The following is a 15,792-nucleotide window of genomic DNA, read 5'->3' as shown; positions in this document are numbered from 1 at the left end:
AAGAAATGCTAAAGGAACTCAGAATAAGCTACAGAATCTGTGGAATGGACATGTATAATCTGGTAGTCTTTGGAAATCACACAATACTACCCATTGCAAGACGCCTAATGTCCAAGGTGTTTACCTGTACAGGCTTCGTTTGGGACTCTGATTGGATTCAGTCAACAAGCAGAGGCCCTTCATTGTATCAGTTCAAATTTGCAAGAAATTTCACCTGAAACGGCCCTGAATATATTCTAGCCAAATCTCTTCAAAGGCTGCTATGGTTACCACTGTGTCAGTTTTGCCAGATGCAATGCAAATTTCAGCTGATAAACAAACTGGCTTAAACCAGGAGCAGCCCGTGAAAAGGCACCTAGGAACCGGGATTTAAATGAAAAGATTATTAATCCAGTGTGTGGTGAGAGGAAATGTAGAATCAGTTATGTTTCCCTCCCAGTAACAATAAAAGATTTAAAGCAATGCGATGGCTGGGAATTGAACCCAGGTCAACTGCTTGGAAGGCAACTATGCTCACCACTATAACACCATCGCAACAAAGGACAACCATTTCCGCAGACAGTTTCGTCTGTAAGAACAATCTCTCATCTGATGTTGGGAGTCTTTATGAATAGACTTAATATTAATGCTATTTTGCAAATTCCCTGTGCTTCAGGTTTTCTTTTTCAGGGAAGCATTTTGTTACGTGTCAATGTATAGAACCTTGAAGCAGTGGAAGGGCGAGACCGTATTATTTTCCAAATACAATATGCGACGGACAGGATTCGAACCCCGATCAACTGGTTGGCAAGCAGCTACGCTCACCCCTATAAGACCATCGCAAAACAAAATACATATTTTCACTGAAAATTCTTCTCTAAAAGAAGATATTCAAAATGAATGAAGCAGCCATGTTGATAAAAATGGACTTAGAGATAACCCAAATTACATAAGCAAAATGTGTTTGGATTAAACACCGAAATAGTCAAAACCTTTGTCTTGCTTTAAATTTCCAACAAAACTCCATCTTCAGTGCCCTACAATCTAACCTGGCCAAACATGTTAGTCAGCCAAAAGTCGGGGTTGTTGAGGGAGACAGACACTCAGTTGTTCGGGCCCAGACATAAACCTTCCCTTCTTGATCAAGTTTTTATTTACAAGTACCTTAAATACCCCATATCTAGGCCTTTAGTTCTGTTGCTTCAGGCTCATGCTACAGGGTACATCCCTTCATAGCTTCATGGGATCCCTGGTGACACGTAGCAATCAACTTGTGTGACTAGTACTGTGCCACCTGATTTTCACAAGTAAGATTTATAAATTCCCATGTCTATCATACATCTAATCATTGCCAGTAGATTGCTGTCCAGCATTGTACAACTCCAATGAATTTAAAGAAATGCTAAAGGAACTCAGAATAAAGTACAGAATCTGTGGAATGGACATGTATAATCTGGTAGTCTTTGGAAATCACACAATACTACCCATTGCAAGACGCCTAATGTCCAAGGTGTTTACCTGTACAGGCTTCGTTTGGGACTCTGATTGGATTCAGTCAACAAGCAAAGGCCCTTCATTGTATCAGTTCAAATTTGCAAGAAATTTCACCTGAAACGGCCCTGAATATATTCTAGCCAAATCTCTTCAAAGGCCGCTATGGTTACCACTGTGTCAGTTTTGCCAGATGCAATGCAAATTTCAGCTGATAAACAAACTGGCTGCTAACCTGGAGCAGCCCGTGAAAAGGCACCTAGGAACCGGGATTTAAATGAAAAGATTATTAATCCAGTGTGTGGTGAGAGGAAATGTAGAATCAGTTATGTTTCCCTCCCAGTAACAATAAAAGATTTAAAGCAATGCAATGGCTGGGAATCGAACCCAGGTCAACTGCTTGGAAGGCAGCTATGCTCACCACTATAACACCATCGCAACAAAAGACAACCATTTCCGCAGACAGTTTCGTCTGTAAGAACAATCTCTCATCTGAAATTGGGAGTCTTTATGAATAGACTTAATATTAAGGCTATTTTGCAAAATCCCTGTGCTTCAGGTTTTCTTTTTCAGGGAAGCATTTTGTTACGTGTCAATGTATAGAACCTTGAAGCAGTGGAAGTGCGAGACCGTATTATTTTCCAAATACAATATGCGACGGACAGGATTCGAACCCCGATCAACTGGTTGGCAAGCAGCTACGCTCACCCCTATAAGACCATCGCAAAACAAAGTACATATTTTCACTGAAAATTCTTCTCTAAAAGAAGATATTCAAAATGAATGAAGCAGCCATGTTGATAAAAATGGACTTAAAGATAACCCAAATTACATAAGCAAAATTTGTTTGGATTAAACACCGAAATAGTCAAAACCTTTGTCTTGCTTTAAATTTCCAACAAAACTCCATCTTCAGTGGCCTACAATCTGACCTGGCCAAACATGTTAGTCAGCCAAAAGTCGGGATTGTTGAGGGAGACAGACACTCAGTTGTTTGGGCCCAGACATAAACCTTCCCTTCTTGATCAAGTTTTTATTTACAAGTACCTTAAATACCCCATATCTAGGCCTTTAGTTCTGTTGCTTCAGGCTCATGCTACAGGGTACATCCCTTCATAGCTTCATGGGATCCCTGGTGACACGTAGCAATCAACTTGTGTGACTAGTACTGTGCCACCTGATTTTCACAAGTAAGATTTATAAATTCCCATGTCTATCATACATCTAATCATTGCCAGTAGATTGCTGTCCAGCATTGTACAACTCCATTGAATTTAAATAAATGCTAAAGGAACTCAGAATAAGCTACAGAATCTGTGGAATGGACATGTATAATCTGGCAGTCTTTGGAAATCACACAATACTACCCATTGCAAGACGCCTAATGTCCAAGGTGTTTACCTGTACAGGCTTTGTTTGGGACTCTGATTGGATTCAGTCAACAAGCAGAGGCCCTTCATTGTATCAGTTCAAATTTGCAAGAAATTTCACCTGAAACGGCCCTGAATATATTCTAGCCAAATCTCTTCAAAGGCCGCTATGGTTACCACTGTGTCAGTTTTGCCAGATGCAATGCAAATTTCAGCTGATAAACAAACTGGCTCCTGACCTGGAGCAGCCCGTGAAAAGGCACCTAGGAACCGGGATTTAAATGAAAAGATTATTAATCCAGTGTGTGGTGAGAGGAAATGTAGAATCAGTTATGTTTCCCTCCCAGTAACAATAAAAGATTTAAAGCAATGCGATGGCTGGGAATCGAACCCAGGTCAACTGCTTGGAAGGCAGCTATGCTCACCACTATAACACCATCGCAACAAAAGACAACCATTTCCGCAGACAGTTTCGTCTGTAAGAACAATCTCTCATCTGAAGTTGGGAGTCTTTATGAATAGACTTAATATTAAGGCTATTTTGCAAAATCCCTGTGCTTCAGGTTTTCTTTTTCAGGGAAGCATTTTGTTACGTGTCAATGTATAGAACCTTTAAGCAGTGGAAGGGCGAGACCGTATTATTTTCCAAATACAATATGCGACGGACAGGATTCGAACCCCGATCAACTGGTTGGCAAGCAGCTACGCTCACCCCTATAACACCATAGCAAAACAAAGTACATATTTTCACTGAAAATTCTTCTCTAAAAGAAGATATTCAAAATGAATGAAGCAGCCATGTTGATAAAAATGGACTTAGAGATAACCCAAATTACATAAGCAAAATTTGTTTGGATTAAACACCAAAATAGTCAAAACCTTTGTCTTGCTTTAAATTTCCAACAAAACTCCATCTTCAGTGGCCTACAATCTAACCTGGCCAAACATGTTAGTCAGCCAAAAGTCGGGGTTGTTGAGGGAGACAGACACTCAGTTGTTCGGGCCCAGACATAAACCTTCCCTTCTTGATCAAGTTTTTATTTACAAGTACCTTAAATACCCCATATCTAGGCCTTTAGGTCTGTTGCTTCAGGCTTATGCTACAGGGTACATCCCTTCATAGCTTCATGGGATCCCTGGTGACACGTAGCAATCAACTTGTGTGACTAGTACTGTGCCACCTGATTTTCACAAGTAAGATTTATAAATTCACATGTCTATCATACATCTAATCATTGCCAGTAGATTGCTGTCCAGCATTGTACAACTCCAATGAATTTAAAGAAATGCTAAAGGAACTCAGAATAAGCTACAGAATCTGTGGAATGGACATGTATAATCTGGTAGTCTTTGGAAATCACACAATACTACCCATTGCAAGACGCCTAATGTCCAAGGTGTTTACCTGTACAGGCTTCGTTTGGGACTCTGATTGGATTCAGTCAACAAGCAGAGGCCCTTCATTGTATCAGTTCAAATTTGCAAGAAATTTCACCTGAAACGGCCCTGAATATATTCTAGCCAAATCTCTTCAAAGGCTGCTATGGTTACCACTGTGTCAGTTTTGCCAGATGCAATGCAAATTTCAGCTGATAAACAAACTGGCTCCTGACCTGGAGCAGCCCGTGAAAAGGCACCTAGGAACCGGGATTTAAATGAAAAGATTATTAATCCAGTGTGTGGTGAGAGGAAATGTAGAATCAGTTATGTTTCCCTCCCAGTAACAATAAAAGATTTAAAGCAATGCGATGGCTGGGAATCAAACCCAGGTCAACTGCTTGGAAGGCAGCTATGCTCACCACTATAACACCATCGCAACAAAAGACAACCATTTCCGCAGACAGTTTCGTCTGTAAGAACAATCTCTCATCTGAAGTTGGGAGTCTTTATGAATAGACTTAATATTAAGGCTATTTTGCAAAATCCCTGTGCTTCAGGTTTTCTTTTTCAGGGAAGCATTTTGTTACGTGTCAATGTATAGAACCTTGAAGCAGTGGAAGGGCGAGACCGTATTATTTTCCAAATACAATATGCGACGGACAGGATTCGAACCCCGATCAACTGGTTGGCAAGCAGCTACGCTCACCCCTATAACACCATCGCAAAACAAAGTACATATTTTCACTGAAAATTCTTCTCTAAAAGAAGATATTCAAAATGAATGAAGCAGCCATGTTGATAAAAATGGACTTAAAGATAACCCAAATTACATAAGCAAAATTTGTTTGGATTAAACACCGAAATAGTCAAAACCTTTGTCTTGCTTTAAATTTCCAACAAAACTCCATCTTCAGTGGCCTACAATCTAACCTGGCCAAACATGTTAGTCAGCCAAAAGTCGGGGTTATTGAGGGAGACAGACACTCAGTTGTTCGGGCCCAGACATAAACCTTCCCTTCTTGATCAAGTTTTTATTTACAAGTACCTTAAATACCCCATATCTAGGCCTTTAGGTCTGTTGCTTCAGGCTTATGCTACAGGGTACATCCCTTCATAGCTTCATGGGATCCCTGGTGACACGTAGCAATCAACTTGTGTGACTAGTACTGTGCCACCTGATTTTCACAAGTAAGATTTATAAATTCACATGTCTATCATACATCTAATCATTGCCAGTAGATTGCTGTCCAGCATTGTACAACTCCAATGAATTTAAAGAAATGCTAAAGGAACTCAGAATAAGCTACAGAATCTGTGGAATGGACATGTATAATCTGGTAGTCTTTGGAAATCACACAATACTACCCATTGCAAGACGCCTAATGTCCAAGGTGTTTACCTGTACAGGCTTCGTTTGGGACTCTGATTGGATTCAGTCAACAAGCAGAGGCCCTTCATTGTATCAGTTCAAATTTGCAAGAAATTTCACCTGAAACGGCCCTGAATATATTCTAGCCAAATCTCTTCAAAGGCTGCTATGGTTACCACTGTGTCAGTTTTGCCAGATGCAATGCAAATTTCAGCTGATAAACAAACTGGCTGCTAACCTGGAGCAGCCCGTGAAAAGGCACCTAGGAACCGGGATTTAAATGAAAAGATTATTAATCCAGTGTGTGGTGAGAGGAAATGTAGAATCAGTTATGTTTCCCTCCCAGTAACAATAAAAGATTTAAAGCAATGCGATGGCTGGGAATCGAACCCAGGTCAACTGCTTGGAAGGCAGCTATGCTCACCACTATAACACCATCGCAACAAAAGACAACAATTTCCGAAGACAGTTTCGTCTGTAAGAACAATCTCTCATCTGAAGTTAGGAGTCTTTGTGAATAGACTTAATATTAAGGCTATTTTGCAAAATCCCTGTGCTTCAGGTTTTCTTTTTCAGGGAAGCATTTTGTTACGTGTCAATGTATAGAACCTTGAAGCAGTGGAAGGGCGAGACCGTATTATTTTCCAAATACAATATGCGACGGACAGGATTCGAACCCTGATCAACTGGTTGGCAAGCAGCTATGCTCACCCCTATAAGACCATCGCAAAACAAAATACATATTTTCACTGAAAATTCTTCTCTAAAAGAAGATATTCAAAATGAATGAAGCAGCCATGTTGATAAAAATGGACTTAGAGATAACCCAAATTACATAAGCAAAATTTGTTTGGATTAAACACCAAAATAGTCAAAACCTTTGTCTTGCTTTAAATTTCCAACAAAACTCCATCTTCAGTGGCCTACAATCTAACCTGGCCAAACATGTTAGTCAGCCAAAAGTCGGGGTTGTTGAGGGAGACAGACACTCAGTTGTTCGGGCACAGACATAAACCTTCCCTTCTTGATCAAGTTTTTATTTACAAGTACCTTAAATACCCCATATCTAGGCCTTTAGTTCTGTTGCTTCAGGCTCATGCTACAGGGTACATCCCTTCATAGCTTCATGGGATCCCTGGTGACACGTAGCAATCAACTTGTGTGACTAGTACTGTGCCACCTGATTTTCACAAGTAAGATTTATAAATTCACATGTCTATCATACATCTAATCATTGCCAGTAGATTGCTGTCCAGCATTGTACAACTCCAATGAATTTAAAGAAATGCTAAAGGAACTCAGAATAAGCTACAGAATCTGTGGAATGGACATGTATAATCTGGTAGTCTTTGGAAATCACACAATACTACCCATTGCAAGACGCCTAATGTCCAAGGTGTTTACCTGTACAGGCTTCGTTTGGGACTCTGATTGGATTCAGTCAACAAGCAGAGGCCCTTCATTGTATCAGTTCAAATTTGCAAGAAATTTCACCTGAAACGGCCCTGAATATATTCTAGCCAAATCTCTTCAAAGGCTGCTATGGTTACCACTGTGTCAGTTTTGCCAGATGCAATGCAAATTTCAGCTGATAAACAAACTGGCTGCTAACCTGGAGCAGCCCGTGAAAAGGCACCTAGGAACCGGGATTTAAATGAAAAGATTATTAATCCAGTGTGTGGTGAGAGGAAATGTAGAATCAGTTATGTTTCCCTCCCAGTAACAATAAAAGATTTAAAGCAATGCGATGGCTGGGAATCGAACCCAGGTCAACTGCTTGGAAGGCAGCTATGCTCACCACTATAACACCATCGCAACAAAAGACAACCATTTCCGAAGACAGTTTCGTCTGTAAGAACAATCTCTCATCTGAAGTTAGGAGTCTTTGTGAATAGACTTAATATTAAGGCTATTTTGCAAAATCCCTGTGCTTCAGGTTTTCTTTTTCAGGGAAGCATTTTGTTACGTGTCAATGTATAGAACCTTGAAGCAGTGGAAGTGCGAGACCGTATTATTTTCCAAATACAATATGCGACGGACAGGATTCGAACCCCGATCAACTGGTTGGCAACCAGCTACGCTCACCCATATAACACCATCACAAAACAAAGTACATATTTTCACTGAAAATTCTTCTCTAAAAGAAGATATTCAAAATGAATGAAGCAGCCATGTTGATAAAAATGGATTTAGAGATAACCCAAATTACATAAGCAAAATTTGTTTGGATTAAACACCGAAATAGTCAAATCCTTTGTCTTGCTTTAAATTTCCAACAAAACTCCATCTTCAGTGGCCTACAATCTAACCTGGCCAAACATGTTAGTCAGCCAAAAGTCGGGGTTGTTGAGGGAGACAGACACTCAGTTGTTCGGGCACAGACATAAACCTTCCCTTCTTGATCAAGTTTTTATTTACAAGTACCTTAAATACCCCATATCTAGGCCTTTAGTTCTGTTGCTTCAGGCTCATGCTACAGGGTACATCCCTTCATAGCTTCATGGGATCCCTGGTGACACGTAGCAATCAACTTGTGTGACTAGTACTGTGCCACCTGATTTTCACAAGTAAGATTTATAAATTCACATGTCTATCATACATCTAATCATTGCCAGTAGATTGCAGTCCAGCATTGTACAACTCCAATGAATTTAAAGAAATGCTAAAGGAACTCAGAATAAGCTACAGAATCTGTGGAATGGACATGTATAATCTGGTAGTCTTTGGAAATCACACAATACTACCCATTGCAAGACGCCTAATGCCTTCTAATGGGTCCATAGTTTCACTGAAGATTCTTCTTTGCAAGAAGATATTCAAAATGAATGAAGCAGCCATATTGATAAAAATGGACTTAAAGATAACCCATTGTTGATCGTAGCAATGTTCCAGGGATTTGGGTGTTAAATTTACAATTACATAAGCAAAATTTGTTTGGATTAAACCCCCAAACAGTCTAAATCTTTGTCTTGCTTTAAATTTCCAACAAAACTCAATCTTCAGTGGCCTAGAATCTAACCTGGCCAAACATTTTAGTCAGCCAAAAGTCGGGGTTTTTGAGGGAGACACTCAGTTATTCGGGCCCAGACATAAACCTTCCCTACTTGATCAAGTTTTTATTTACAAGTACCTTAAATACCCCATATCTAGGCCTTTAGTTCTGTTGCTTCAGGCTCTTGCTACAGGGTACATCCCTTCATAGCTTTATGGGATCCCTGCTGACACGTAGCAATCAGCTTGTCTGACTACTACTTTGCCACCTGATTTTCACAAGTAAGATTTATAAATTCCCATGATGTCTATCATACATCTAATCATTGCCAGTAGATTGCTGTCCAGCATTGTACAACTCCATTGAATTTAAATAAATGCTAAAGGAACTCAGAATAAGCTACAGAATCTGTGGAATGGATATGCATAATCTGACAATTGTTGGAAATCACACAATACTACCCATTGCAAGACGCCTAATGTCCAAGGTGTTTACCTGTACAGGCTTCGTTTGGGACTCTGATTGGATTCAGTCAACAAGCAGAGGCCCTTCATTGTATCAGTTCAAATTTGCAAGACATTTCACCTGAAACGGCCCTGAATATATTCTAGCCAAATCTCTTCAAAGGCCGCTATGGTTACCACTGTGTCAGTTTTGCCAGATGCAATGCAAATTTCAGTTGATAAACAAACTGGCTGCTAACCTGGAGCAGCCCGTGAAAAGGCACCTAGGAACTGGGATTTAAATGAAAAGATTATTAATCCAGTGTGGTGAGAGGAAATGTAGAATCAGTTATGTTTCCCTCCCAGTAACAATAAAAGATTAAAAGCAATGCGATGGCTGGGAATCAAACCCAGGTCAACTGCTTGGAAGGCAGCTATGCTCACCACTATAACACCATCGCAACAAAAGACAACCATTTCCGCAGACAGTTTCATCTGTAAGAACAATCTCTCATCTGAAGTTGGGAGACTTTATGAATAGACTTAATATTAAGGCTATTTTGCAAAATCCCTGTGCTTCAGGTTTTGTTTTTCAGGGAAGCTGTTTGTTACGTGTCAATGTGTAGAACCTTGAAGCAGTGGAAGTGCGAGACCGTATTATTTTCCAAATACAATATGCGACGGACAGGATTCGAACCCCGATCAACTGGTTGGCAAGCAGCTATGCTCACCCCTATAACACCATCACAAAACAAAGTACATATTTTCACTGAAAATTCTTCTCTAAAAGAAGATATTCAAAATGAATGAAGCAGCCATGTTGATAAAAATGGATTTAGAGATAACCCAAATTACATAAGCAAAATTTGTTTGGATTAAACACCGAAATAGTCAAAACCTTTGTCTTGCTTTCAATTTCCAACAAAACTCCATCTTCAGTGGCCTACAATCTAACCTGGCCAAACATGTTAGTCAGCCAAAAGTCGGGGTTGTTGAGGGAGACAGACACTCAGTTGTTCGGGCCCAGACATAAACCTTCCCTTCTTGATCAAGTTTTTATTTACAAGTACCTTAAATACCCCATATCTAGGCCTTTAGTTCTGTTGCCTCAGGCTCATGCTACAGGGTACATCCCTTCATAGCTTCATGGGATCCCTGGTGACACGTAGCAATCAACTTGTGTGACTAGTACTGTGCCACCTGATTTTCACAAGTAAGATTTATAAATTCCCATGTCTATCATACATCTAATCATTGCCAGAAGATTGCTGTCCAGCATTGTACAACTCCATTGAATTTAAAGAAATGCTAAAGGAACTCAGAATAAGCTACAGAATCTGTGGAATGGATATGTATAATCTGGCAGTCTTTGGAAATCACACAATACTACCCATTGCAAGACGCCTAATGTCCAAGGTGTTTACCTGTACAGGCTTCGTTTGGGACTCTGATTGGATTCAGTCAACAAGCAGAGGCCCTTCATTGTATCAGTTCAAATTTGCAAAAAACTTCACCTGAAACGGCCCTGAATATATTCTAGCCAAATCTCTTCAAAGGCCGCTATGGTTACCACTGTGTCAGTTTTGCCAGATGCAATGCAAATTTCAGCTGATAAACAAACTGGCTGCTAACCTGGAGCAGCCCGTGAAAAGGCACCTAGGAACCGGGATTTAAATGAAAAGATTATTAATCCAGTGTGTGGTGAGAGGAAATGTAGAATCAGTTATGTTTCCCTCCCAGTAACAATAAAAGATTTAAAGCAATGCGATGGCTGGGAATCGAACCCAGGTCAACTGCTTGGAAGGCATCTATGCTCACCACTATAACACCATCGCAACAAAAGACAACCATTTCCGCGGACAGTTTCGTTTGTAAGAACAATCTCTCATCTGAAGTTGGGAGATTTAATGAATAGACTTAATATTAAGGCTATTTTGCAAAATCCCTGTGCTTCGGGTTTTGTTTTTCAGGGAAGCTGTTTGTTACGTGTCAGTGTATAGAACCTTGAAGCAGTGGAAGTGCGAGACCGTATTATTTTCCAAATACAATATGCGACGGACAGGATTCGAACCCCGATCAACTGGTTGGCAAGCAGCTATGCTCACCCCTATAACACCATCGCAAAACAAAGTACATATTTTCACTGAAAATTCTTCTCTAAAAGAAGATATTCAAAATGAATGAAGCAGCCATGTTGATAAAAATGGACTTAGAGATAACCCAAATTACATAAGCAAAATTTGTTTGGATTAAACACCAAAATAGTCAAAACCTTTGTCTTGCTTTAAATTTCCAACAAAACTCCATCTTCAGTGGCCTACAATCTAACCTGGCCAAACATGTTAGTCAGCCAAAAGTCGGGGTTGTTGATGGAGACAGACACTCAGTTGTTCGGGCCCAGACATAAACCTTCCCTTCTTGATCAAGTTTTTATTTACAAGTACCTTAAATACCCCATATCTAGGCCTTTAGTTCTGTTGCTTCAGGCTCATGCTACAGGGTACATCCCTTCATAGCTTCATGGGATCCCTGGTGTCACGTAGCAATCAACTTGTGTGACTAGTACTGTGCCACCTGATTTTCACAGGTAAGATTTATAAATTCCCATGTCTATCATACATCTAATCATTGCCAGTAGATTGCTGTCCAGCATTGTACAACTCCATTGAATTTAAAGAAATGCTAAAGGAACTCAGAATAAGCTACAGAATCTGTGGAATGGATATGCATAATCTGGCAGTTGTTGGAAATCACACAATACTACCCATTGCAAGACGCCTAATGCCTTCTAATGGGTCCATAGTTTCACTGAAGATTCTTCTTTGCAAGAAGATATTCAAAATGAATGAAGCAGCCATATTGATAAAAATGGACTTAAAGATAACCCATTGTTGATCGTAGCAATCTTCCAGTGATTTGGGTGTTAAATTTACAATTACATAAGCAAAATTTGTTTGGATTAAACCCCCAAACAGTCTAAATCTTTGTCTTGCTTTAAATTTCCAACAAAACTCCATCTTCAGTGGCCTAGAATCTAACCTGGCCAAACATTTTAGTCAGCCAAAAGTCGGGGTTTTTGAGGGAGACACTCAGTTGTTCGGGCCCAGACATAAACCTTCCCTACTTGATCAAGTATTTATTTACAAGTACCTTAAATACCCCATATCTAGGCCTTTAGTTCTGTTGCTTCAGGCTCTTGCTACAGGGTACATCCCTTCATAGCTTTATGGGATCCCTGCTGACACGTAGCAATCAGCTTGTCTGACTACTACTTTGCCACCTGATTTTCACAAGTAAGATTAATAAATTCCCATGTCTATCATACATCTAATCATTGCCAGTAGATTGCTGTCCAGCATTGTACAACTCCATTGAATTTAAAGAAATGCTAAAGGAACTCAGAATAAGCTACAGAATCTGTGGAATGGATATGCATAATCTGACAATTGTTGGAAATCACACAATACTACCCATTGCAAGACGCCTAATGTCCAAGGTGTTTACCTGTACAGGCTTCGTTTGGGACTCTGATTGGATTCAGTCAACAAGCTGAGGCCCTTCATTGTATCAGTTCAAATTTGCAAGAAATTTCACCTGAAACGGCCCTGAATATATTCTAGCCAAATCACTTCAAAGGCCGCTATGGTTACCACTGTGTCAGTTTTGCCAGATGCAATGCAAATTTCAGCTGATAAACAAACTGCCTGCTAACCTGGAGCAGCCCGTGAAAAGGCACCTAGGAACCGGGATTTAAATGAAAAGATTATTAATCCAGTGTGTGGTGAGAGGAAATGTAGAATCAGTTATGTTTCCCTCCCAGTAACAATAAAAGATTTAAAGCAATGCGATGGCTGGGAATCGAACCCAGGTCAACTGCTTGGAAGGCAGCTATGCTCACCACTATAACACCATCGCAACAAAAGACAACCATTTCTGCAGATGGTTTCCTCTGTAAGAACAATCTCTCATCTGAAATTGGGAGATTTTATGAATAGACTTAATATTAAGGCCATTTTGCAAAACCCCTGTGCGGCAGGTTTTGTTTTTCAGGGAAACATTTGTTACGTGTCAATGTATAGAACCTTGAAGCAGCAGAAGTGCGAGACCGTATTATTTTCCAAATACAATATGCGACGGACAGGATTCGAACCCCGATCAACTGGTTGGTAAGCAGCTATGCTCACCCCTATAACACCATCACAAAACAAAGTACATTGTTTCACTGAAAATTCTTCTCTAAAAGAAGATATTCAAAATGAATGAAGCAGCCATGCTGATAAAAATGGACTTAGAGATAACCCAAATTACATAAGCAAAATTTGTTTGGATTAAACACCGAAATAGTAAAAAACTTTGTCTTGCTTTAAATTTCCAACAAAACTCCATCTTCAGTGGCCCACAATCTAACCTGGCCAAACATGTTAGTCAGCCAAAAGTCGGGGTTGTTGAGGGAGACACTCAGTTGTTCGGGCCCAGACATAAACCTTCCCTTCTTGATCAAGTTTTTATTTACAAGTACCTTAAATACCCCATATCTAGGCCTTTAGTTCTGTTGCTTCAGGCTCCTGCTACAGGGTACATCCCTTCATAGCTTCATGGGATCCCTGGTGACACGTAGCAATCAACTTGTGTGACTAGTACTGTGCCACCTGATTTTCACAAGTAAGATTTATAAATGCCCATGTCTATCATACATCTAATCATTGCCAGTAGATTGCTGTCTAGCATTGTACAACTCCATTGAATTTAAAGGAATGCTAATGGAACTCAGAATAAACTACAGAATCTGTTGAATGGATATGCATAATCTGGCAGTCATTGGATATCACACAATACACCCTACAAAAGGCTTGGTGCGTTCTTTGATGTATGATTTTTAATTTGAGCTTTTATGTTTTGTAATCCTTTCTTGATTTAAAAAAACCTTTTCATTTATTTATTGCATATGGAAAATACCGTATAAATGAAATAACATGGCGCTGTGCATCTTTGATCTTTCATGTTCTTTGATAAACAAGTCATCTTAAATCATAATTCTTTTTCTATGTTTATTGTGTTGACACGCTTTTAACCCTACATGTGTATGGAGTGTGTGTCCGAATGTAGGTGTGTGCGTGCGTGAATGTGTGTGTATGAGTGTGTGTGATCGCGGAGGAAACCAGGGGGCCATGTGCGCGTGCACGTCCACATATCCGTGTCAGTAGGTGGAGATCAGGCAAACCACGCGAGGGTGGACAATAATAACGTTTTCTGATCGCCTTTGGGGCATTGATACTCAACTACGTCAAGGCGGAATATCGACAAAACAACCGGAAACTAATCCTGCAAAGTAATGTATCTTTGTATATATATATATATATATATATATATATATATATATATATATATATATATATATATTAAGCGCCAAATGAGTAAGAAATGACACAAACGTGACTGCAGCAGATTATTTAGATGCATTATTTGCTCCATAATCCAAACAATGAGCAGAAGATTGAGGTGCTCTGGTAGTAATTCTGCCAGTGAACGGAAACGGAGCGCTGCGCTGCGGCTAGCTTCACTGCTGGTCCTCAGAAAGAGGAAAGGATGTGACTCGCGCCTCATCTGCCCAGAAGCGACGCTGTTTGCGTGTTCCGTTCTACCTTCGACATGGAACCTGTTGGAAATTAGCGTGAGCCTTCCCCTTCTTCTCATCAGTAGAGGATGATTCACCGGCAGGTTCTGTTATCCCAGGTAAGCTGTCTCCATTGTTGCTGTACGCCTGTCATGTCACAGCGTCCAGAAGCGGCCCTGCGCTCCATCACCCGCATACGTGCCGTTCTGTGCTGCGAGGAGGATGCTCTGCTCTGAATCCTGCCGTTTACAGGATACAGCAGGAAATGACTCAATTACAGCCTGTTTAATATAAAGACCATTTAATACAAAGCGACAAGAAAGCAAAGCAAGTAAGGAAATTATATTTTATAATCAGACTAGAACATATTACAACCAAATATGATTTTCCTGCTGCTTAAGGTTCAACATTAGACATGAAAAGTTCGCATTATATCAAGCCACAGAATGCCATTTAAGTCACCTGATCTGATACTAGTCATCCAGGTCATGAGGCTGAGAAAACACGAAGTCATGCTGTGTGTGAAACGTTCAGATGTGCCAGTACACAGAGCGCACATTTCAGTTTAATTCTTGAATGGCGTCGTGTTTTCTACGCTGGAGATACTGCCCTAGTTTCTCTTGATTTGAGGTTTACTAAGAGTTTAGGGAGAGGCTTCCCCTTCCCTCATTGTGTGGGGATTCCCATTGTCAAAATCCTCTTAAATGCTTCTACATTACGTACAGTTTTTGGCACTGTGCCCTCATACATTGACAATTAGTGGCATGTTAAAAAAAAAAACCATTACATTTAAACATCTGTAGCTTTTGTTCATGTGGGGAAAGTACATTCTCTTTTAGTTCTACTGTTGTTCATATCAGGACATAATACATTTGATCAGGATTTTTTATTGGTTCTAAAATGACTTAAATAAGTGTACAGACACATACTCAAGTGTCCACACTGCTGTGATCTTTTAAACAAAGATGAAGCTAAAAGGAAAAGACTGCATTTAAAAGCCAAGTCCACTATCATTACTTACATAAAGTTTAAGAGGAAAAGTGGCAGCTAGGTGCTGATGGGTAATTCCACTTTCATTAAATGATCATCGTCATATTTGTTACCATATGAGTTAACACAATGCCAGGCAAAGCTATCAGCAATGACCAAAAAGC

At 40.0% G+C, this 15,792-nt stretch overlaps 1 protein-coding gene and 8 non-coding genes across 9 annotated transcripts in view; 1 reads left to right on the top strand and 8 right to left on the bottom strand.

The window, feature by feature from the left end:
- Positions 1-462: 462 nt before the first annotated feature.
- Positions 463-534, bottom strand: trnag-ucc. The gene has a single exon. It is a non-coding gene; the product is annotated as a tRNA-Gly (tRNA).
- A 1,302-nt stretch (positions 535-1,836) lies between these two features.
- Positions 1,837-1,908, bottom strand: trnag-ucc. Its single transcript has one exon. It is a non-coding gene; the product is annotated as a tRNA-Gly (tRNA).
- A 1,302-nt stretch (positions 1,909-3,210) lies between these two features.
- trnag-ucc lies at positions 3,211-3,282 on the bottom strand. The gene has a single exon. It is a non-coding gene; the product is annotated as a tRNA-Gly (tRNA).
- Positions 3,283-4,584: 1,302 nt separating this feature from the next.
- On the bottom strand, positions 4,585-4,656 carry trnag-ucc. The gene has a single exon. It is a non-coding gene; the product is annotated as a tRNA-Gly (tRNA).
- A 1,302-nt stretch (positions 4,657-5,958) lies between these two features.
- trnag-ucc lies at positions 5,959-6,030 on the bottom strand. Its single transcript has one exon. It is a non-coding gene; the product is annotated as a tRNA-Gly (tRNA).
- Positions 6,031-7,332: 1,302 nt separating this feature from the next.
- Positions 7,333-7,404, bottom strand: trnag-ucc. The gene has a single exon. It is a non-coding gene; the product is annotated as a tRNA-Gly (tRNA).
- Positions 7,405-9,413: 2,009 nt separating this feature from the next.
- On the bottom strand, positions 9,414-9,485 carry trnag-ucc. The gene has a single exon. It is a non-coding gene; the product is annotated as a tRNA-Gly (tRNA).
- Positions 9,486-12,867: 3,382 nt separating this feature from the next.
- Positions 12,868-12,939, bottom strand: trnag-ucc. Its single transcript has one exon. It is a non-coding gene; the product is annotated as a tRNA-Gly (tRNA).
- Positions 12,940-14,608: 1,669 nt separating this feature from the next.
- LOC124857913 (E3 ubiquitin-protein ligase HECW1) overlaps positions 14,609-15,792 on the top strand; it is a 210,636-nt gene continuing 209,452 nt past the window's right edge. The window contains exon 1 of the mRNA XM_047349491.1: positions 14,609-14,757. Coding sequence (XP_047205447.1) covers positions 14,728-14,757 — 30 coding nt within the window. The 5' untranslated portion in view covers positions 14,609-14,727. The remainder of the gene's footprint in view (positions 14,758-15,792) is intronic.

The sequence above is a fragment of the Girardinichthys multiradiatus genome, chromosome 21 (assembly GCF_021462225.1).
Source record: "Girardinichthys multiradiatus isolate DD_20200921_A chromosome 21, DD_fGirMul_XY1, whole genome shotgun sequence".
Taxonomy (NCBI): domain Eukaryota; kingdom Metazoa; phylum Chordata; class Actinopteri; order Cyprinodontiformes; family Goodeidae; genus Girardinichthys; species Girardinichthys multiradiatus.
Note: the sequence above shows the minus strand (reverse complement) of the source record. Positions and strands in the feature narration are given on the sequence as shown.